Source organism: Nesoenas mayeri (assembly GCF_963082525.1).
Source record: "Nesoenas mayeri genome assembly, chromosome: 2".
Lineage (NCBI taxonomy): Eukaryota > Metazoa > Chordata > Aves > Columbiformes > Columbidae > Nesoenas > Nesoenas mayeri.
The window spans coordinates 29,352,239-29,376,508 of record NC_137543.1 but is presented as its reverse complement, the minus strand read 5'-3'; the positions used below and the strand labels follow the sequence as shown (position 1 = coordinate 29,376,508).

General features: G+C 38.3%; 1 protein-coding gene across 1 annotated transcript; it reads left to right on the top strand.

Moving 5' to 3' along the window:
* Nucleotides 1–4,410: 4,410 nt before the first annotated feature.
* On the top strand, nucleotides 4,411–23,790 carry ATP6V0D2 (ATPase H+ transporting V0 subunit d2; the record flags this gene model as incomplete). Its single annotated transcript, XM_080364294.1, has 8 exons — nucleotides 4,411–4,540; nucleotides 9,980–10,151; nucleotides 12,367–12,545; nucleotides 15,501–15,580; nucleotides 17,429–17,506; nucleotides 21,467–21,643; nucleotides 23,022–23,099; nucleotides 23,629–23,790. The coding sequence occupies 8 exons, from the start codon at nucleotides 4,411–4,413 to the stop codon at nucleotides 23,788–23,790; spliced, it is 1,056 nt and encodes a 351-aa protein (XP_080220420.1).
* Nucleotides 23,791–24,270: the final 480 nt, after the last annotated feature.

The window sequence follows — 24,270 nt, the reverse complement described above, 5'->3', positions numbered from 1 at the left end:
CAGTTCAGATACCACAAAGTTGCATTAGAAAATTAAAATAGTTTTAATTTGAATAGTGCACAGATCACAACAATATTTACCTAGGTGATCAAAAAAATATCCATTTTTGGTGGGGGAAACAGCTGAAACAACAGGTCATATTTTCAAATCACCTCTGATTTATTACTAAGAGAAGTGCATTTTGCACTGACAGTATAGGAAGTATAGAGTCAGTGTTAGGTCAAAATCTCCCACATCCAAACAAAAAGAGTCAGTCTATACACAGATGAAGAAATCTGTTTCACCCACACATTGAGCAGCATGATATACTGATAACACTGAATCTGTCATACCTAGTGCTAATTATGTAAGCAATTGCACAGTCAAGACCTCAGTGAATTTTGTTTCTGGAAAAGCAAAACCACAATTTAAGAAGAGATCTGCCTGGCTGAAGCTGTTATAAATAGACTTCTAAATCAGATTTCAAGGTGAAAAATACAGCGTCTTTAAGTCTTTCTAATGAAAAAAGAGTAACTTTGAATTCATGTGATTTAGTCAACATTGCACTGGCATAACACCACTTACTCATCTTCTGCTGATTCTTTGTCATCTGTTCCTCAGTATTAACCTCATGGCTAGGAGCTGTCAACACTGTTCAAAAAAAGAATGAAAAAGAGGAAGCTCAGAGAAAATCTGCGTATAGCAAAAATACAGGTAAAAAGGAAAATACTTTGTGTACGGCTTCTGAGCAAATAAACTGCGTATGTGGTTTTTACTGTTAACTTTAGATTAGCTGAAAACAAATTTTAAAAGCCAGAACTTTTTTTTTCATATTTATTTCCAAGTTCATTTATTTTCAGAAAAATAAAACAAAACAAAACATGAAGAAAGAGGATTTACAGCAGTACTATGATGACCTCTTGTGGTTAAATAATATATGTATTTTGTTTCACAGTTTCTCAAAAACTGTCAGTATCCAAGGTTAAATTCTGCTCTTAGATCTGAACAGTTTTGTGTTGCTAATTCTGCTTAACCTGAGCTTCTCCCAAGTACGCTATGAGCATTTATCTCACTGCCAAAAATTATTTTAAAAATATCTCACTCCACCAACTTACCAGGTGAGAGCATCTTATTTTCTCATATAGTAATTTGTTAAAGCAAATTCACAGCTCAATATGAATAAGTTCATCAATATAAAGAACTGTATTTTTTAATAAAACCATACCCACTACAAAATGCTAAAGAAATCATATGGTACTAGCCACTCATTATAAGAAATTATAATGATAATGAATTTACTCTTTTACATAGCTTTAAGGGAAAAATTTAGTGCATTATCTAAATACATGCATTGTGTATAAACAGCTGCTAAAGGTCTTTCTTTTCATCATTTTTTCTTGCAGTAAAAAAATCAGAGAACTGAGCATTTTGTGATGTTGTTGAAAGCAATCTATGAAGCTGGGTCATGTCATCTGAGACCTTGACCTCTAAGAGACAAAAATCACACTGTACTTTAGCCTGATTTTGCTTTTTCCTCAAATACTTCAAAATTACACTGATTTCACGAAGCAATATTGCTGAGTGATGATCATAGAATAGGCTGGGTTGATAGGGACCTTCAAAGGTCATCTAGTCCAATCCCCTGCAATGAGCCGGGACACCTTCAACTAGATCATGTTGCTCAGAGCCCCATCCAGCTTGGCCTTAAATGTTTCCAGGCATGGGGCATCAACCACCTCTCTGGACAACCTGTGCCAGTGTTTTACCACCCTCATTGTAAAACATTTATTCCTCGTGTCCAGCCTGAATCTCCCCTCTTTTAGTTCAAAAACTTTACCCTTTGTCCTACCACAACAGGCCCTGCTAAAAAGTCTGAGCCTTCAAGTGATGTTCCTGATGGTATTTATGGATCTTGTGGTAGCACTTTCTCACTGGAGGATCACCAGTGGTGGTATTTGCACCTGCCAGGCAGTATTCACATGACCCCGAATCTTACTAAATTTAGGACCTATTGCAAAGTCATTTCTGCACTGGCTCTTGCTGTCTGAAGTTCTGGAAGCTTGTTGGCAGCATAACCTTGGCCTGCCAACAGCTGGACATGTGCCACATTTCTGACACACTGTAATTGCAGCTGGGGGAGGCCTGAATTCAGTTGCTGTAAGACGTTACTTGTTTATGTAACACACACTTTAGAGACATGTGGGTTCAAAACAAACATTGCTCTTAGTGTACACAATAATGAGTCCCTGGTGTTATTAGTGCTCCTGGTTTCTCCTTGAAAAAATGAGAGGCTGTTGAGTGAAACATAATAGAACAATGACAACAGCAACAACAACAACAAAAGCAGGTTTAAGTTAAAATGTGGTTATCTTCATCTGTCAATAAGGAAGTACTGGCAGTGGTCATGTATCCTGAAAAATCCCCTGGCTTTTGAAATGTTATCCACAAACTTATTCTGACAACTTCTGGCATGAGGAGCTGCTGAGCCCGGCTGGTATGCAAACTTGGGACACAAAACCAAATTGTTTGTCTTGGGAAGGGAGCTGTTTTATTTCTATTGTCTAATAGGCTTCATCTATCTCATTCTTCTTTAGCTGGGTTAACTCTGCAGTGCTAAGAACTGGAAGCTTAATTTACAAGAAGCGAAGTTCAATACTCTAGGCACCACTTGAACTCTGAAGTAACTGCAGTTTGCGTATCTGAGCATGTGATTTTTTTATTTTTTTTTTTTTTTTTCCCCAATGTCTAAATGCTGTCATTATTTCTGCTGCAGTCAGTTACAGGCATGACAATAACCAGCCTGAAACAATTTTAAGTTGATCCCCAAGGTGCAGTAGTATTACTCCCTTTGCTGAGCCTGGCCTCACAGGTGGCTCATGGCTCATGGCCACTTCTTGCCCTTTGGAGGCTCCTGGCCAAGGAGGCAGCTAGCTGGTGACCTTCTCCCTAGAGGAGGTAGAGGGTGGCTACTTGGGCAGCAAACCCAGGCACCTCATACCTTGTTGTTTGGCCTACGAAGCCTTACCATGGGCAGGAGTGAGGCAGTAGAGACAAGAATCATCTGGTGAGCACCAAGCTGTCATCAGTTCCTCTAGTCCCAGGATAGGGAACAGAAACTCATAGTCACAGCCTTATCCCCATGGCTGCCGAAATCACAACTCTTGCCGCAGACACGTTTCAGTGCAAGGGATCAATAGAAAAGCCAAGCTGCAAGTCTTCTGCTGACACAATACACCAAACATTTTCAGAGCACTGAAAACTAAGTGCTGAGATGCAGATGGCACACAGCTGCTGTATTTTCTGTTACTGGTGTTGACCCTCCAACCAAGCAGCAGTCCTCAGACACCTCATTGCAACATTCCCGAGCTCCACTTAACTACATATCTAGATACCACCTAGTGTGCCATAAGGCCTGCCCTTCTAGGAAAGCTTGAAGGCATGTGTTGCATATGGCAGTGAATTTAGGGAGAAAAAGGACTTTTTGTGTTGATTGCAGAAACAGAGGCACTTTGAACTGTCAGCTTTGGGGCTTCTAAATCTGAAAGGCAGCAGTCTTAACAGTTCAGTATAAAAGTCACTGATAGATTTAGCAGTTTTGAGTTTAAATTGAATAAAAATTGGGAAGTCTAAAAAGGCCCTAAATATGCATTATTGAAATAGAGATTTATGTTTTTATAATCTTTATTTTTTAAGAGGAAAAATATGAATTATTTCCACATCTTAGAGGATTTAACCAGAGTATTTTCGTTGGAACCTGGACAAACTATAGTTTAGTAAAGTTCCGGATACTCACTCCAAAGGCTAATGAAAGTCAAACCTTTCATAGACCTTTCACCTATGGGCATGTTCTAATGTTCGCTGTAACTATTAGAAAAATCTTATGATTCCTATACATATTTATTGATAGAGATGTGCTGTAGAAAATATCCAGCAATCAAAAGTGTTAAAAACCAAAAGGTATGTAGAGACACTAGAAGAAGTCTAAGTTTATTGAGCAGGCTCAACAATCTAGTGCAGAAATATTTTTTCAATATGTATTCACAGATAACTTCCTGTTTATTTAAGAAATGCAAAAATGCTATCAAGCTTTGTAATATGCTTTCCCGTCTTCCAACAAGTACAGTGCATTCTTGCAAGCAATGGTTAAATCTTACACTTCCTTTTTGGCTTCTCTATCAACGATAATGTGTTCATGTTCTGGCTCTAACAGGAGTGCGTTGGATTTGCTGGCTGGCTGTTGTGTAAGCATCAACTATATTGGAGCTACACTAGGAGCAAGAAACAGGAAGAAACCAATTGGTGAAACACAATCATAGGCTGGCAGGAAATATGTGACTATTTGTCACTCCTTCCCCAGAGAAGAAAAACAGTAGGTGGCAAATATTCAGTACCATCAAGTATCCAGCAGAGAGATTAAATCTCCTTTTCTCCATGCCGGGGTACTCAGAGTTTTACTTCAATGTGGACCATGGCTACTTGGAGGGTCTGGTCCGAGGCTTCAAAGCTGGGATCTTGACAAATGCAGACTATGTCAACTTAGCAGAGTGCGAGACACTAGAAGGTAAGTCTGCTGGTTTATTTTATTTAGGAAAAAATACTGTTTCTTAGACCTCTGAAGAAAGGAAGGTGAAAGACTAAAGTATTGAGAGCTTATCTTAAAAACAGAGATAAACTTGAGACACTTTGAAGAACTGTTCTCATAATTAAGTTAATAGGTTCCACAGAATTTACCCTAGGTTTGTACAGACTGTGATTTGCAAAGCAATAGAGATGATGGGATTTTGTAGTTTACTGATAGAGTTTGGAAATCTCATCCACAGATTTCCTATGAAGGTCGGTAACCTTCTCATAGATTTTAACCTTGCTATAGAACTGTTCAGGTATAGAAGTTTCATATCATTTCAGTTGGATAAAACAGTTCACAAAACTTTATTAAAAGGTTACCATTTGGCACTGAGTTTCTCTACAAAAGATATAATTTTAGTACTGTATTACTTCATGAGTTTTAGGGCAGTTGGGGACATTCTGCTCACCAAGAGGAGAAAACTGGACTTCTCAAAGATAAAACTGAACTACTCTCAGGCTTAAGGAAAAAAAAAAAAAAAAAAGCAGCTTTTTTTCAAGGTGACTTTGCCACAGTAATAAAGAGAACACACGCTAGTTTCCAAAACAGCTTTCTGTGACCGAGACTGGTCACAGCCTGATGAAGACAGACTTGCACAAAGAATCATATGACACACCTCTAGACTTCTGGCAGGAAAAAAATGCAACAGAAAAAAAACCCCACCTTTCTAAGGGAACATAAAATTTATTTCCCTGACTCTAAATACAAGCTATAATTGTACACTGAAATAATTTCTATAACATGCAGTATATTAGATTCATTTGGAAAAGGAACAAGGAGAAATAATAAGCTCCCTCTGTTTTAAACATTGTTTGCTTCATGTATGCAGTAACGGATTTTGTGAAATGAGCAGTGCAGAACCTGATGATTCCCATATACAACCAAGTTTTGAGGCTATTAATATAATAACTACATAAGTCTGGAAAAGGTTGCATGCCATTCATCTTGCAGGTTAAAACAGCTACATTTAATTAGATACATGTAGGTATTCACCTGTCAGCAGGATAAAGTTACAGTTAAAGAAGAGATTGTCAGTACAGCAAATGGGATCCAGAGACTATTCAACTGACTGAGTGCAGGTACCTACTTCAGCTGACAAGCTGGAGAGCTGTACCAGCTCTCCATTCCATACAATGGCAGTTTAGACACAGAGAACACATGTACACACTTACTCTGAGAACCAAAACCTATTCCTTATGTCAGCTGGGGAAAACCAACAGTTTCTGAGGCCTATTTGTACCAGCAGTTGTGATATATGTGACTTACACAATTAAATACACTTCCTTTTTTTCTCTGTTCATCTATATATCTTTCTCCATTGTAACATTTTCTATTTCTTTTAGACAGCTAACAGATTTCCACCAGTTATCTACCAAATGTATTATTTATAATGAAAATATGAGAAATATTGCATTCGTACCTGAGACTAAATAGACTTATCTCTATGCACATATAGGATGCTATAATATTGAACTTGCACCACAAGTATACAGTGCACCAAAAATACAGACCCCTATTTCTAAAGTAAAAAATGCAGCTTTATGCATGCATTGTATCTTGTTTCCAATTAAACGATCCAGCATGAGGATCTGTGCTATAGTACTATCACACTTGCCCAATAGTGCCTTCAGCTCATGTATTCACATCAAAAGGTAATAAATGTATCCCATTCTGTGGCATAGCACCAGACCACAAAAACTGGCCTAAGTAAAAAATATTATAAATATGCTAAAACAAACAAACAGGAACAAAATCAAAACCACTCCAAGTAACACATAAACAGAATAAAAAAGATCTTTTAATTTCAAAGTGGTTTTTATATCTCTAGAAGGAAAACCATAATGTCAGTACAGAAGAACCACAAGAAAAACTGTAGGTTACTACTTTACATCTGCTTGGCAATCACAAAGTACAACAGTGAGAGGGAAAGAAAAAAGGGAGAATACAAATTGACATTAAAATATTGTGTCCTGTCAATTCAGGGCCATACAGAAGGGGCTTTCAGCTTAACTTGGACATCCTTTTGGGCTTGTTTGAATTATTATAACTTCCATGGAGCTACCTTGTGGGGTGCAACTCTGGCTGAAACCTCTGCTGCATGGCATGCTCCTAGTTTGGCCCAATGTCATCACCTGTTTCAGGGAAATGGGATCCCCAGAGAAACCCTACTGACAGTCTTTGAGGAAGAATATGGGGAGGGAGGGGGTAAATTCAGTGCTTTATTCTTTTCTTGCTTTCTTGTGTGGTGGAAGGACTACTGCTCTCTACAATGGGGACTAGCTCACAGAAGGACAACCAGCCCAGCTCTGGTCCCACCAACATCACTGAGATAAGTTCACACAAGTTGCCAGAGCCAGGACACTCCAGCAGGCAGTGGCTGAAATAACCGGTGGCAGCTGGCTACCAAAGTGAGGAGCCAGACAAGACACCATGTGCTTGGTGCCAAGAGACCAGGTCTTTGTTCAAGTTCTAGCAATACTCCTTCTTTCTGATCAGCATCATTCCTGTCTTAACTGTGTCCATTTTAAACTAGTTTCCCTCTGCGCATTATTTCCCTTTAGACATACTGTTGTGTTTGTTTGCTGTTCCATTGTGAGTAAAATCATGTGATTTAAAATCACATTACTTAATGTCACGCATTTCCTACATATGATTTTCTTGCATATAACTGTATGAGGAAATACATTACACAGATGGATGGCAATAATACCAACAGCCAAAATACAGTAATTTTCTTTCCTAGGGATCTTGTGGACATGCTGAAAAGTTCAGGGTCTTGTGTAGGTCTCCAAGAGCCTGAGAAAAGGAGCAGCTACAATCACAAAGAAGTTTTGGTGAAAAGCAATGTCCAAAGCCCATGTAACACTCAGCCATCTACTCCTGCCAGGTCATCAGCTCACATTAGTATAATGGTAAAAGTGTCTGTGTTAGTCCCCAGGTCTTATTTATGCCAACAGCCAAGAGAAGCCTAGCATTTAAGACCAGCAGGGCAGTCTCCAAGCTGCACTGAACTCTGTCATGGTGTGAACTCAGATCATTATGTTCCTGATTGACATTATATGGTATTAGAGCTTGTGGATGACTATTTTCTCAATTGTTTTGGCCAAGGCCATGAGATAGGGTTGAATATTATTTCTTACATAGAATACGCCTGCTGGCATTTATTAAATTGTTTAGAAGCAATACTTCTCTAAAGTAGGCTGTGGAAGTGGTCATAAATCCAAAATTCCTGGGCATAGTATTTCTCGCATAACTTTTGAGAGCCAGGTGGAGCTGTATATTGTGTTACAGCTAATATTTTTCATTACTTACTTTAGGGAATGGTTTCTGAAGCCACTCAGACAGACAGAATATTGAGGGAGGTAACACAGTCTAGTCAAACTATTCTTAGTCAGTAGTTTCGGTTTCTGTTCATCTCATGATGATGTTAAACACATCTCAGAATGTTCAGTACTTGGGGCTGATGTTTGGGTTTTGCAGTCTGCTTTAGGTCCTAAGCCCCTGAAAACCACTGTGTTCAGAATTCACTTAGAGAGTGTGACTCAAGGTAGGTATCAGTGGTTCATCTGAAACAGAACTGAGGAAAGCTGGCATTCAGCTCTCTGCATGTCATGAGGTAGTATTATCTGATCACACCATATGCCAAGTAGTTTTACCTTTGCAATAAAAAGAGTTTTCACATAAAATGTAGATGTGACATGAAAATATTAGTAATTTTTTTATAAGTCATTTTACATACTTAAACTAATTTCTGGGCATAATTCTGAATTTTTATTTATATCTTAATATTTCTTACCTTTCTCTCTTTCTTGAATTAAGTGGTTTTCCTTTTTCATATTCTCTTTCTTCCTCCTGTGTGGAAACCTGTATTAAAACTATGACTACTTCCCGGTTTCTGACTCTGAACATTGAAAAACTTCTGCCTTCTTTTGTCAATGGTTTTGTGATGACCTATGTAATTTTCAGAAGCAATTACTTTACAGTGGTAGTATAAATTCAGTCTGTTGCAGGACAATCTAGAGAAATGTTGACAGTTCCAGAGAACTAAGTGAGGCTGCCCTGTCCAAGGGTTTTTTGATGTAATGGGTAATGGGAGCTCGGGTGGCAGCCAACCTGCAGAGAAAACTCTGAGGGATATCTGTCTCAGGAAACTAGACTGCTAGATGTAGGAGTCTGAATTTGCAATGTATTTTATTCATTCTTTTGCTTTACATCTCAATGTAGGCAGCCTTATTGCATTCTAAGAAAGTATATGCATGGGGAATTAAGAAAGAGCAGCTGCCATACTGATAAATGCACACCTTGCTAACTGCATATTAACTTCCCTTCCAGGTACACTTTTTTTTTTCAGTCAGTGGGAGTGTTGCTGTTTTTTTCAGATTTTATCTGGAAATCTAATCATTATGAATGCCCAAAACGAATCTTTAACTTACAGTAGTTTTAATATAGCCTTTGAACATACTTAGGAAACATAGCAGGGGTTTTTCTAAACGGAAACATTAAGCTGCTTTCAACACCAAGAACTGATTCAAATGTTTACTTTTGCCTCATGGTAGAAAATGCTGGGCAGAGGAAAATTATCAAATGAATTCTTTGATGCTACAAAAGCTTCTTTCAACTTTGTTGTTGTTGTCTAATTAACCTATTTTCCTCAGCTGTCAAGGTCAGGAGGTCAGATGGAATACGTCATGATAACCCAACTTTCTGGAACAGCTTCTTAGGATCTGGTAGCAGCAGCCATAAATCAGCCAAAGCCAAACCAGAAATGCTGAGTGTGTAAATGTGCCCCTTCAACTGCTCCAAGGCAGAAGCCATTTGAAGCCCTGAATCTGAGCCAGGCAGGATGTGTTCTCTTCTTCAGGCAGCCTGATAACATAAGATTATAGTCTTAGGTTATAGTCTGAGATGTAAATGCTTCATATGAAAATTTAATCTAAATAAAGCCAAATGATGATTCTTATTATGTATAACCGTCCACAGGAGTGCAGGAGACAAAACAACTGACCTATTATAATAGTGCAAATTAGTCAAAGAGAAATATTGAACAAACCTGAAAGGGAAAGGGCCTAGGACAACAATAATTAACACTGTGCCCAGTGTGGCTGCAAATGAAGGCTGCTGGTGAAACTTCTGACAAAGGCATAGATTATTTGTGCTTTCCTATGGTATGCAGTAAGTCTTACTGGTAGAAGGCAGTACAAATTTGCATTAATTATGCATTTACTCTATATTAAATAATGCAAAAAACCTTTTCAATAGAGGATGATCACACCCTTGATATAAAAATATAATGTTAGAAATAATTTTTTTTTAATTTGGTTTGTAAACAATATAATGTCAGTTTATTCTCATGAGCTTCCTTGAATCTCATTCCAGATTTGAAGTTACACCTACAGACTACAGACTATGGCAACTTCCTGGCTAATGAAACTGGCCCTCTCACTATTTCCACCATTGATGATAAACTGAAAGCCAAACTTCTCACAGAATTTCATTACTTTAGAAACCATGCTTTTGAACCACTTGCCACTTTTCTGAATTTTATCACGTAAGTACTGTTACCACACAGCTTATATTATAGGCACAAAGCAAAAGCACAACTACAAGTTAAAACAGTGCAGATGCATTGTACTGGAATTTCTATTATGTTTCAAAAATGTCAAAATGACTTTGATACTGTAATATTTACATACTTTATTTGCTAATATATATTCTGAAAATGTATTTATGAAGAGCTGTTGCCTTTGCAACTACTTATTTTAAAGAATACAGGCAGGATTATTATTTTTTTTTTTTTTTTACAGTGGCAGGAGGAGCCGTAGAGTTTGAGAAAAATGGTTATTTTCAAATGTTATCCAAGCCAGAGAACTTGCAAAATATAACTTTGTGGGTATGACTAATGCAAGATGGGAAACTGAGGCTGTTTAGCCTGGAGAAAAGGAGGCTGAGGGGAGACCTTATCGCTCTCTACCACTACCTGAAAGGAGGTTGTAGCATGGAGGGTGTTGGTCTCCTCTGCCAAGTAACAAACAACAGGACAAGAGCAAAGAGCCTCAAGTTACGTCAGGAAACATTTAGGTTGGATATTGGGAAAAATTTCTTCAACGAAAGGGTTGTCAGGCATTGGAACAGCCTGCCCAAGGACGTGGTGGAATCACCGTCCCTTGAGGTGTTTAAAAGACATGTAGATGGGGTGCTTAGGGACATGGTTTAGAGGTGGACTTGGCAGTGACAGGTAACAGTTAGACTTCATGATCGTAAAGGTCTTTTCCAACCAAAATACTTCTGATTCTATTACCAATTTTGTGATATACAGGGCAGTGATTTAATTCCCAGGCATGCAGCAAGTTCTAGAGTTTTTTGGAAGGAGGAAAGATTACACATCATATACCTACCATACTTTTAATACTATTTTAACATTAAGAACGGAAGAACTTCATGTTGCAAGATACTTAAATCCAAGAGCTGTTTGATGTCAGATGAAGCAGAAGTTCTTATCCCAATACAGCTATAAAAAGACAAAACTTTTGAATAAATACATTTAAAAGGGATCTGCTTCATAACAGTATAACAACGTGTAATAGTGAAACACCACCAGGATATTTTACCTGTTTACTCCCGCTGATCTTATATTTTTAATATATTATAACAAGATCACTAGACTGTTCAGTTTACTTTCAAAGGAGTATTTTTATCATATCAGCAAAAGAGAGTAGATTTTTTTTCCAAGTGCAGTTTTAGGCTAAGATATCAACAGGGCCTTGGAGACTGCCCTAGGACAGCTGTGACCTAAGGCATATAATGTTTACATTATATGTAAAAATATATTATAAGTGAAAATATTAAAATTATAGTAACCTTTTTCTCACACTGATTGACATGTCCATGTACAAGTGTATACACAAATTCTGCACACTGTTTTCTAGTAATGGAAACACTAGTTTAAGATATTAACACAATTATTAAGTCATTGAACTACATTTCATCAGATACTTGAGCTCCCTCACAGATTTTGTGTGAGATCACATTAATCTCTATATGTCTCTAGCTGCATTCTGAACCAACAATGCAAGCTGAAGACTGTAATCCTTGTTATAAGCAACCCAAGGGAATAGCTTCCACATTTTCTAGTTACTGATAAGACTCTTATTAGCCTCTCCGACAGTAAGACAAGTAAGAGGCTTCTACAGAAAACTTCTACTGAGAACTTTTAGCAATGAAGAAGAAATCTGTGAGAACCTGTTCTTAGCTTCCTCATGGAAGAATGTTTAAAGATGTGTGAGAAGAAAGCCCTAAGACTGGTCCATCTGCATGAACTTTTAGTACCTAGCTTCCTACGCACTTCTCTGTCCAGCTGGTGTACAAGAAAATAACAAAAACTGAAACTAGAGAAGTTGCTAGCTCAGGTGATTTACTTTTTGATACCATTCATTGTCACTTCTTACAGTGAATCTACATTTCACAACTGTTGTGGTTATCATATTCATGTTTCAGATTCCCCTTCCTTAAAACCATCCCTTTCCCAAACTCAGTCGTATTTAAAAATAGTACTGTGTGTAACATACTTGCTATTTCAAAACTTCTGTTTGTTTTCAATAAATGAGACATTGATACAGAGAGAACATATAAATCTGCAAATACTGTGGTCATTTCTGACATTAGCATTATTAGTAATTTTCAAAATTCTTGGGTTTGTATTTTTTCAAAGGAAAGTTCATTATAAAGATAAGGTTCATTGCTTTTGCTTTTTCTTCCAAATATAGATACAGCTACATGATTGACAACGTAATTCTTTTAATAACTGGCACATTACATCAGCGGCCCATAGCTGAACTTGTTCCCAAGTGCCATCCACTGGGGAGTTTTGAGCAAATGGAAGCAGTCAGCATTGCCTCCAACCCCACCGAGCTGTTCAATGCCATTTTGGTTGACACACCACTAGGTAGGAACACCAAATTATTTCTTATTTGCTTCCTGAAACTATTCATCCTGTATTCCTAAGGCTATCTCAGAAGGAATAACATGCTTTCTGCTGGATATGCTTTGTTTTGTTAACAAAAAACATGAAGTGTGGATCAAGCACTTTTGAAGTGGAGTTTAGGACATTTTCTAGTAACATTTATTAACAGGTTCTATATCAACCTTGGGTAGCAGACACAAAGAAAACATTCTACTCAAGAAGTGTAATGGATATCTTTTGTACCCAAAGTAGCCACTGATTCAGAGCTTCTAGATTTTTATTTCAACAGCTGCATCTAAAATTAAAAAATGTAAGAAGAAATCTTGCCTATCTCTAGCTAAGGGTAAAGAAGAAGACAGTTACTAATGAATATTAGATGTTGTGGTAGAACCTGGATTCCCTCTTGGGATTTGGGCGTGATTCGAACACAGAATAAAAATCCTTATTTTGAAGAACTAAATCAAAAAGCAAACCAGTGAGGCTTGGGAATGTCACATTCTGCAATTGGGATGAAACTCTGCTCAGTGTGCTGCAGCAGCCAACATGAACAAACAAAAGCTACCCAGCTGTGGAGCACCGCTGGGAAGGGTACTGAGAATAAAAGAGAAGTGGATGGATTTAAGCATATATGAAACCACTGTGTGTTCTCAAGTACTGTGAGTGGTTTTGGGTTCTGCTTCTCCAGAAGACAATGTGGGCTGGCCCCAGATGGAAGCCAAACCCTCACTCAGCCTCCAGCAAGAAAAGGGGTGAAGAACAAGGGGGAAAAACAAGGAGCTTGTGGGTTGAGATCACTGACCACTTACTGCTGCAGGCAAAACAAATTAAACTTGGGGAAAATTGTTTTATCATTGATAAATACTTATGTATTTACTGATTCAGGCATTAGGAAACAAACCAACAAAGAGAAAGAAACAAACATTTACATACTTTGGGGAAACACCTTTCCTCCCCCCTTTTCCACTCCTTCTCTCCAGGCTCCTCTCCTTTGCCCACTTGTTCTCACCACAGGTAACGCTCAGTCCCTGTGGAGAGGCAATGAGCGGTGCCAGGAAGAGATGGAGTTTACAGTCAGCGTGTGGTGGTTACACTCTGCTTCTCCTTCCTCCTCACACTTCCCTGCTCCACCGTGGGCTCTCCACGGGCTGTAGTTCCTTTCAGGAGTCTCTGCTCCAGCGTGGGTCCCAGCAGGGAGTACCTGCTCTGGCACCATGGAGCGACTCCTCCTTTTCTGACCTTGGTGTTCCCTCTGCTGTTTCTCAAAGGGTTTTTTTCCCCCTCCTCCTCTCTGCATCCTGTGTTTTTTGCCCTTTCTTAAATATATTTTCCCAGAGGTGCCGCCCGCCTGGCTGAGGGGCTCAGTTGTGCCCTGTGGTGGGTCTGCTGGAGCTGGAACCAGCTGTGTCTGGCACAGGGCAGCCCCAGGCTCTCCTCACAGGAGCCGCTCTGCAGCTCCCGCTGCCAGCACCTGGGCACCCACACCCCATGCAGGGAAACCGGAGAAGGTCCAGAGCAGGACAGACAGTGTGAACAAGGAGATAGCAGTGCCACGTGCAGGCAGATTGAAAAGGCTTGACTGCAGCTTGGAGGGGACAAGGCTGAAGGGAGATGCGGACAGTGTTTGCAAAGTCCCGAGGGCAGTGGTTTGTCCACAGTGAGATACAAACCGTTGTTTACCAAGTCCTTTAGAAGACCAACCAATGATAAGACAGGCGGCAGTGGGTATAAACTGGAACACAGAAGGTTCCATTTAAATATGAGAAGAAACTTCTTCACGGTGAGGGTAACAGAGCACTGGAACAGGCTGCCCAGGGAGGTTGTGGAGTCTCCTTCTCTGGAGACATTCAAAACCCGCCTGGACACATTCCTGTGTAACCTCATGTAGGTGTTCCTGCTCCGGCAGGAGGATTGGACTAGATGATCTTTCAAGGTCCCTTCCAATCCCTAACAGTCTGTGATTCTGTGACCAAATCCCAGCAGAAAACTAATTTTAAACCAGGTGAAATAAAAGAGTCTTTCTACACAGCTGGTAGTAAATTTCCAGGACGTTTTTTGCTAAACAACTTTGTAAAAGCAGAGAGTAGTTTCAGATCTTTAAAAATATGGGACAAATTCCTGTGCAATGAATCTACAAAGAGATACTAAAGGGAACTGTCAGGGCTACACCCTCCAATGTTCTTAATCCAAAATCCAAATTCTGGAAGAGTAGGGAGGAGACCACAAAACACGGCCAGGCTCACGTGGCCTCTTTAAATACATTTTCCGTTGCCACTGTTTGAGACAACATTCTCTGCCACGCAGCGCTGGTCTGCCCCGCTTGCATAGCTTAGGAACAGTGAAGGATTGGCATATTTGTGTTAGTTATGAATATAGTATTTTTTAGCGATTCAGCTGCACAAATGAACTTCACCCTCTGCCTCCCTGTCCAAAAACTTGCTCTTTAGCCAGTCCGGCAGAGCACCTGGAAGCACAGATAGTCAAGGCTAAAGCTTGTGCCCCTGACTAGTTGCAACATCCACTACCTCATCCACTTTCCCCCACTAAAGAGAAAGAGGGAAAATAGGATCCTCCTTAACAGTTGCAGAATACCTGCATGACTTAAGACAAAAGTTATCTTTCATGTTCCTCACTAGGAAATCTCCCTAATGCCCAAACCATATACTTCAGAGGAGATTAGGGCTTTCATTTGCATTTCCCATCTGATTCTCTCTGGAGATGTGGACTCTGGCTGCAGCACTGATTGATTCCCTTCACAGCAGATTCTCATTAAAAAGGAGAGTCTAGGAGGTTAAAGGGAAAATCAAGAGGATTTATCTTCCTTTCTTGTACAACAGAAACCTCAGATCCTTGCTCACACACTGGTGAATGGCAATAGACAAGAGATGTATATTATCAGCATGTAGATTTATACAGCAATATAATAAACTCTGCTTTCAGCTGCTTTCTTTCAAGACTGCTTGTCTGAAAACGACCTGGATGAAATGAACATTGAAATAATGCGCAACAAACTGTACAAGGCAAGTTCTTGCAACATAACGATAATACTTGGGGTTTTTCAAATTGTTTTGGAAAAAGAGGCTGGTATAATTAACTCTGTTTTATGGATGGGGAAACAGAAGCATGATGAGATAAAGCAAGCTGTCTAAGGTCACTTGGTTGATGACAAGTCCAGGAATCAAATCCAGCTCCTTTCATTTGTACTTGACTGTTTGGCGAGCATTCAAATTTTAGGTCTGCATCCAAATTCTAATTTAATATCTCATTAATGAAAATGTTTTAGATGTCAGGCTAATATCTGCATCCATTTGTTTATGAATAACTCAGTTATTCACCAAATGCCACGGAACTGTTAGCTCCTAAATGAACGTAGACAGGCTTTTGGCTAACATTTGTTTTTATTTATAAACAGAGGTGTGATTTGGAAAGGTCTGACTGCTTTGCGTCTAGGTAACACTTTTTTTACTTAAGGGGTTTGTTTAATTTTCATTCATTTTTAAATTATCTTTAGCATTGCTACAGCACACTGCTGTAAAGATACACATGTTAACATGTGCCTTGCATTTTCAAAGTACTTTACAAATATCACCACACAAGTCAATACTTTTAGGATGGTTTATTTAAAGGCCATACATTTTTCATTCTATTAATGCTTCCTCCTGGCACATTCTCTCCAAATTCTTTGTTATCTCCATTTCACAGTGGATGCCCCAGACTGCAGGAAGTATTCTTACAGGGATCTGATCACACTAGGGGGAAAGAAAAAAATTCTTCCGTTTGCCTTTCAAACTATACTTATAAATTCCTGAGACAATATTTGATTCTTAAACATTCTGCTACTTCCTCTCATTCAAAACAACATCAGTTATGCTAATGTAATTTTAATTATTTCACAGTACTACTAAACTAGACACTTATCCCATTTGATAACATACAGATTTTATTCCTATATCCATACATTTACATTTACTAAATCCATTCTTCTGTTTTTTCTTCTCACTCTTCTGAGTATCAGGGGATCATTCTGCAAACACTTCTAAATTATTAATAGATCCTTTCTTCTCTGCATCAGCTGTCAATGTGATCAGTTCTGTTTCAGCTCTACTATCAGACAGCACTGTAGGGAACCTAATGCATAATCCCATGCTGTAGATCCTCCTTGAGATGTCTCTACTAAAAATTCACTTACTTGCATTGTTAGTGACAGCTTCTTTTGACAAGATGGTGTGAAGTTGGTGCAAACACATTTTGATAACACAAATGTTCCCTGAGACAGTACTCTGGTGGATGGAGAGCTAAGAGAAACAGCATCTCTGAGATATTTAGGGGCTTCCCTGCACAAGCATTTTGAAATGGGTGTGAAGGCCAGAATCCTTAATGGACCAGAGGACTCTGCAGACCAGTATTACAGAAGCTTTGTTCGCTGTTCTGTCCTAATCCAGGGTTTAGGCTAGAGCAGCAGGGATTAGTTTGTGTATCCTCGTAGTGCTGGTGCAACAGCCGTGGCACATTCCCAAATCCCCTCCTCCACATTATAAAATCAGAGTTTCCATCAGCCATCTGCTTATTATGCAGTGGAAGGTCAATGGAGCTCAAGACGTTCCATCTTTAGAAAGCAAAGAAAACATAATATTTGTCACATAACATTTTCAAAAACATTTCAACCCATGTTGTAGTAACAAGACATTTGCATTTTAATATTTCAACTTTCAGTCCAGCAAAGTAATTAAGCACATACTTGAATTTAAATTCATAGGTAGAATTATCAAAGTTAATGGAAGTGTTTAAAAATGAGGTTCATGACTACGTGCTGTTCTGGTCCAAGTCTTAAGTATCATTTAAAATATTTCTCTTCTTCTTTCATGTAGTCTTATCTTGAGGCATTTTATAAGTTTTGTGAAAAACAAGGTGGTACTACAGCAGAAATAATGAGACCTATTCTTGAGGTAAGAAAAATTCAGTCTTTGTACATAAAAGTACTCCATAATGTTTTCATTATTAGGTTACTTTCTTTTTTCCTGTTCCTTCTCTCTCCATTTGCAAAGTTACCTGCCAAATGTTTGCTTCTCCACTAAATAATAACTGTTTTTCTAAGATGTAGTGAAGACTTTATTCCAGGATGACTTTTACCTCTTGACTAGAGAAGCAGCCAGTCCATTACCAAGGAGGAGTTAGCCTCAGTTAATATTTTTCTATAACAGACAGCAGAACAAAATAAATGGTTCACTAATCTCAAACTGTTGCCCTTTAACATTTTTCTGCATTATGTATAAAAACCAAAAGGTGGATTGTTCTTACACCTCCTAGCTCAACATTAAATTTGAGATAGCTAAGGTCTGACATTACCGTATATTTACTAATCAATAATCTCTGAGCTTCACGGCACTGTTATGTTTGTTTACTCTCCTATTAAAAAGAATAGTTGAAGTTAGAATTTAGTGACCTTTGGAACTAGTGTCATACAGAAAACTCCAACATACCGTGTTTTATTTTTTCTTAACTCAGAAAAGTTTAATATTTATTTTTCCCATTACATAAAAAAATTCCTAATGTCCTCCTCCCCAAAGCATGCCTGCAGCGTAGTGAATGATATTTTTATATCTGTTATTGTAATAAAAGATGCAGAAATTTATACAATTTAGTTCTCAACATTCAGGTCCTATTTTTTTTTTTTTTTCCCACGTGGTTTGTTACAATTCTTTGCGGAATTTGAGAGCCAGATCACCCATTTGCTTCCACGAGTCTCTTCTTCCGAATAAGCAAAACTTTTACACTCTGGAAACTAAACAAAATTCACTGAGCTCTGATGATACTACGTGAAAAGTTTGCACTATAGGAGAGAGATAATAACCATGGGAGCTCATCCCTGAAGAAAGAGTGAACCCAAATTATGTCTTACGGAACAATATCCTAAAAGGGAATGCAATTCCATATTTTATTTAACCTGTTTATGTTCTAAAGAAAATATTCTTAGTCAAGTTAAACTGGACAGAATTTAAGTATTTCAACTATTATTTTCTGAAAAATAAAAATCAAGAGATTGGCTGGTGGGGGTAAACACATTTCCCACTGTTGATTCAGATTTTTCAGAAAGTTCATTTTTAGCTAAAAATTTATGCTGAGAGCAGACTACTTACAACACTAGCTTAAATATGTTGTAAAACTCTCTTAATGCCAGTGGTAACAGTTCGGTCTGTTATAAGCTTCTTTAAAATCCCTACCTAACATCAATCATGTAGAAGAACAAACTTTTCTATAGCAGATTCAATTTTCTATAACATTTTAATGATCTGAAGACACACATAGAGCAGATTGCTAGTGGCTGAACTCACAAAAAGCCCAAGTTTAATTATTCAAAACAATACTTGCTGTTTATTCTGTAACCTTATATGTAAGACTACTAACCTGATCCCACCAGAATGAGGCTGAGACATTTAGCTCCCCACCTCCTTGACCACCAGCCACAATACCAGCCTTCCACATTAAAAGCACTGATGATCTCTCTTCCACAATGGACAACAAACATCTCATGTTTAACCCTGAATCTAGCAAGAAATGGCAGGACTGCACTGCGGCTGGTGCTGTGCCTGTTGTTAGGGCCATATGCTAATTCTGAGGTAGCAGACACACTACTTCGGTTTCCCAGGTGGAAACTGAAGCACTGGAACCTAAGTTGGGGAATGATCCATTAGAGAGCAGTGTAGGGGAGAGGGACCTGGGGGTCCTAGTGGACAGCAAGATGACCATGAGCCAGCACTGTGCCCTTGTGGCCAGGAAGGCCAATGGCATCCTGGGGTGTATTAGAAGGGGGGTGGTTAGTAGGTCCAGAGAGGTTCTCCTTCCCCTCTACTCTGCCCTGGTGAGACCACTCCTGGAATATTGTGTCCAGTTCTGGGCCCCTCAGTTCCAGAAGGACAGGGAACTGCTGGAGAGGGTCCAGCGCAGGGCAACAAAGATGATTAAGGGAGTGGAACGTCTCCCTTATGAGGAAAGGCTGAGGGAGCTGGGTCTCTTTAGTTTGGAGAAGAGACTGAGGGGTGACCTTATTAATGTTTACAAATATATAAAGGGTGAGTGTCACGAGGATGGAGCCAGGCTCTTCTCGGTGACAAACAATGGTAGGACAAGGGGTAATGGGTTTAAACTGGAACATAAGAGGTTCCACTTAAACTTGAGAAGAAACTTCTCCTTGATGAGGGTGACAGAGCACTGGAACAGGCTGCTCAGGGAGGTTGTGGAGTCTTCTACTCTGGAGACATTCAAAACCCGCCTGGACACCTTCCTGTGTAGCCTCATGTAGGTGTTCCTGCTCCGGCAGGGGGATTGGACTAGATGATCTTCCGAGGTCCCTTCCAGTCCCTAGCATTCTACGATTCTATGATTCCATGCACTTAGGAAATGCTCATCCTGGGACTCCACCTCTACCTGCAGCAAACGAATGGCCCAAGTCATCAAGTAACTGCCTTGTGGCTTGACTCACTGTGTAGAACCTCATGTGCCAATCATTTGATGGATTGAGAGTTCTTTATGGAGGGGACTGATCCTGTGAATTTTCTCAAATGGGGAGCCACCAGAAGTAGGCCCCAAACCTGCTGGCATACTTTTTTCCAACAAAATATTACAAATCTAACAGCTAGATTTTACATGGCTTTAACAAGTTCAAAAAATAAAGCATTTCTCCTTCCAAAACAGTTTCACTAGGGCTGATATACCTGTTCATATTAATAAGGCAAGAGAAATTTCACCCTGTTAGTCATTAGCTAGAAATCTTTTCAAGTACACTTATTTTCTTCTCATTATTTCTCTATTGTTTATTCATTTTCCTTACTCTGAAGTGAGTGCCAGGGGGCAGCAGGGTCCCTGTTACACTGTGTTCCAACACACCGGAATAGGATCTATGAATATGTGCTTATCTGCTAAAGTTGTAGAACTGTGTTGCAACTGCAGACCTATTATTCAACAGAATATAGTACCTTTCTGCTTAAACAGTTCAAAAATTCACAGCACGAGAAATTTTGTAAACTGCCTAAAATGTGCATATACTGTATATGCTTCACTTGGAAGATTTTCCTGCATAATCCCTGCAACTAGCAAGGGCTCTGCTGTTCTTACAACATGCAAATAAATAATAAAGGACAGAAGAAGAGATTTAAATCAGAAAGAACTGAGTAACATTATTTTTATATACCATTACTTTTTTAATTCATACTGTAAGAATGGCAAGTGAAATTTTGCCTAGTACAAAAGAACAACCAGAGATCTAGATATTAGAATGACTTTCAGCCTACTGGTGCAGGGAAAACACAGATACTACAGCATCTAAACCTGGCAGAAGAAATATAGCCCTTGATTCCACGTGTTAATAATTAACTGCTATTTGAAACACTTGAAAAGTTTGAATTGGCAAGTAAATAGCCTCCTCCACCTTATTAAACTATCATTTTAAATACGCGCATTCAGAAACTATTATTTTTTTTCAGAATTCCCATTAGCCTTTACTCTCAACAGCACTCTGAGTTACCCCAGAGCAGTACTATTGATTCTTGGTCCTTTCCCATTTATAGGAGTATTATTCCATAACTTCAGAAGGGTGTGTGATGAGATTTTTTGTTGTCAACATCTGGGTAACTAGGGAAACCAGGAAGAAGCAGAGATGACATTTTCAGTACAAAAATCACAGAAAAAAAAGCTGTGCTTGCAAAACACCATTTGATTTTCTAGTTAAAGTTTAACAAGTAGTTGCAAATAAGGATTTACAATTTTTAAAATCAGGTGTTTCTAATGCTCTGAAGTCCACCTTTTTTAAAGTTTCTATAGTTTAGCTTCCTGAAAATAAACATATCCTGGCCTTATTTTAGGATGAGATCTCTAATAGCACCTCTTTATTCTTTGTTTTGCATACTAAGTTTGAGGCAGACAGACGTGCTTTTGTCATCACCATCAATTCATTTGGCACTGAGCTGAGCAAAGATGATCGAGAGAAGCTGTATCCAACCTGTGGAAAACTGTATCCAGAAGGCTTACACCTGTTGGCCAATGCAGATGACTACGAGCAAGTGAAGGCTGTTGCAGATTGCTATGCAGTATGTAATCTAATTTCTTAAAACAAAAAGCCAAAATACAAATACTGAACATATATTGATGTCAGCAAACTTTTCAAGAGTATTCACATAAGATAAAAGCCTTTTTGAGAGAGGAAAAAATCAGCAAAGGAACAAAAGAGGCTATAAAGATGTATATGGAATTAAAGGCCTTTGATATGAAGACATAAGATGTATTATTACCTTAGTACAATACAAAGTTCCTCTTACAGTGATGTTTAAATATGACCAAATCACATTCTAGTAAACAAAACCTTTCTTACTTCATTAACCCTCCCCAAACTGAGTTTCACTTCACAGCTGCTCCCTCCAAGATTCTGGAGGAAAAGCATAAGTCATTTTGAAATGAGCTGACCAAACAATTCAGGTCACAGGTGAGTGCAAACCTGATTTATTGCTAGTGTACCATCAGAATGTTGTTCTGAAAAATTTTCTCTAAATCACTGATTGAATCAAAGAAGTAGCTGAAGTTTTTAATACTGATGCTAATAGTGTTGTTATTAAAGATGAACCAATACTTGCTTTATGAACTAGCTGTGATACTCTGACTACCTGTAATATTTAAGTTACCTCCAAGTAGGTAAAGAAAACAAAATGATGTGTGGTCTACTGCTTTTCCCACAGAAGAAACAAAGCTGCAGATGCACATCTGTTCCTGTGCATAAGCAGAATGTTAGAAGCATGTGTCACTATGTCAGCATGTTACAGAGCAAGTCTGTTCAAGTGATGGTGGGATATTCAGATGAATTTGGGAACCATTGTACTAGACCTATACTGCACTGCTACTTTATAGGAAAAACAAAACAAGTACACAGAGAAGCAAATTACACAGAAATGTATCATGTAAGAAATGGAATCAAATGTATCTGTGCAGAATATTCCACAGCATGACATATCAGACTAATGGATTTAGATACAATATTAATGCAGATAAAGCAAATCCGGCTGACTACTGGAAATAAAATGAGCAGCCATGTGAGGATCAGAGTTCAGGGTCTTGGCTCCATTTACAGCTCTGGCTCTGACGGATGCTATTTGTACAAGAAGTTCAGTGCTCTCTGTCCAAAGGAGTGAAAGGTCATGTGTCATTCTACAATAAGTCTCTTTTAGTGCCTTCGGTAAATTACTTTAAGCTGTAGGAAATGGCGGTGACAAATACAAGAACAAATGTGATTTTTCTTTCTTTTGCTGACTATATGCTTTTAACTTTTGTTTTGTGTAGAACTAGACTCTATACATGAGTTCTTCTATACAGAAAGATTGTTTAATGTAGATTAATTAATAAAGTAATGTAGGGTGTCTGTGCTACATAGAATGGAAAAGTACCTTATTTCCATTGAGTGGTTGTCTATGCTTTTAGGAATACAAGGCTGTGTTTGAAGGTGTAGGGAGTGGCACTGGAGAAAAGACACTGGAAGATGCATTTTTTGAACATGAGGTAAGAGCTTCTAACCTTAAAATATGCAAATGAAAGTTACCCACCTGGAATAACATTTAAAACAAGAATGAGGTATTAGGCTTTTGATTCTAGTATACTGCATCATTCAGATTCATATTCAAGAACACAATATTTCTATGGCTATCAACATTTGGCTGCATTAAATAGAGGGGATTTACCTTTTTAAATGAAATAAATCTCAGGATATTCTTCTGTAGACTAGTTATAGAACTGTCAGCCTTGATAGCCTATTCAAGAGCCATCTCATATAAACCACTTAATGAAATTTCTTTTGTATAGTCTTTGAAGAAGGTATTTCATCACTGTCCTTTACTTACCTTCAATGTTGCTATAGTCTATTACCAAAGTTAATCCAGATGACATTTCAATTATATTTGTACTCAAAGGACTCCTTAATATAGTCATGGTTGCAAAGGTACGTAGAAATCTTGATCATAAAAGCAGTCTTACAAATCACATCTGCCTTCTTTAATAATTTATTATAATACTTGTTTCATCTTTTCCACAGGTAAAGCTGAATGTGCTTGCATTCAACAACCAGTTTCACTTCGGAGTATTTTATGCCTATGTAAAGTTAAAGGAACAAGAATGTAGGAATATTGTATGGATTGCTGAATGCATTTCTCAAAGACACAGAACAAAAATTAACAATTACATTCCAATTTTCTAAATCTGAGAATTTATAATCCTACAATGCCCAAAAAAGATCCATTGTTTCATAGAAAAGAAGAAAAATCTTATTTCAAAAGCTAACTCTTATTAGATGTTTTAAATTGTATTAATGATCCTCCTTATATACAGCAGTGTAAGAAAAAGCCATGTAATTAGAGATGCGAGTAGTTTATAAGGAAATATTTATGGGCTTATTCATAGTTTTTGATGACAGATTTGTTCCTCGCTGTGTTGTTTTAATTTAATTGATCAATAAAAACTCCCTGTAAGGCCTCACATACCTACTCCTTCTCTTTTGTGGAAGCAAGCTTTATATCAATAATGTTTGAAAAGCTCTTTAATGGCTTAATTTTTAATTAATGGTTTTCTCAAAGGGACAACTAAAACACTACTTCTGTCTTACACTTATAGTCTTTTTCATGGCATACAAGATTGTATGAAGGACTCAATACACAAACAAGAGAGAAACTTTAGGGTT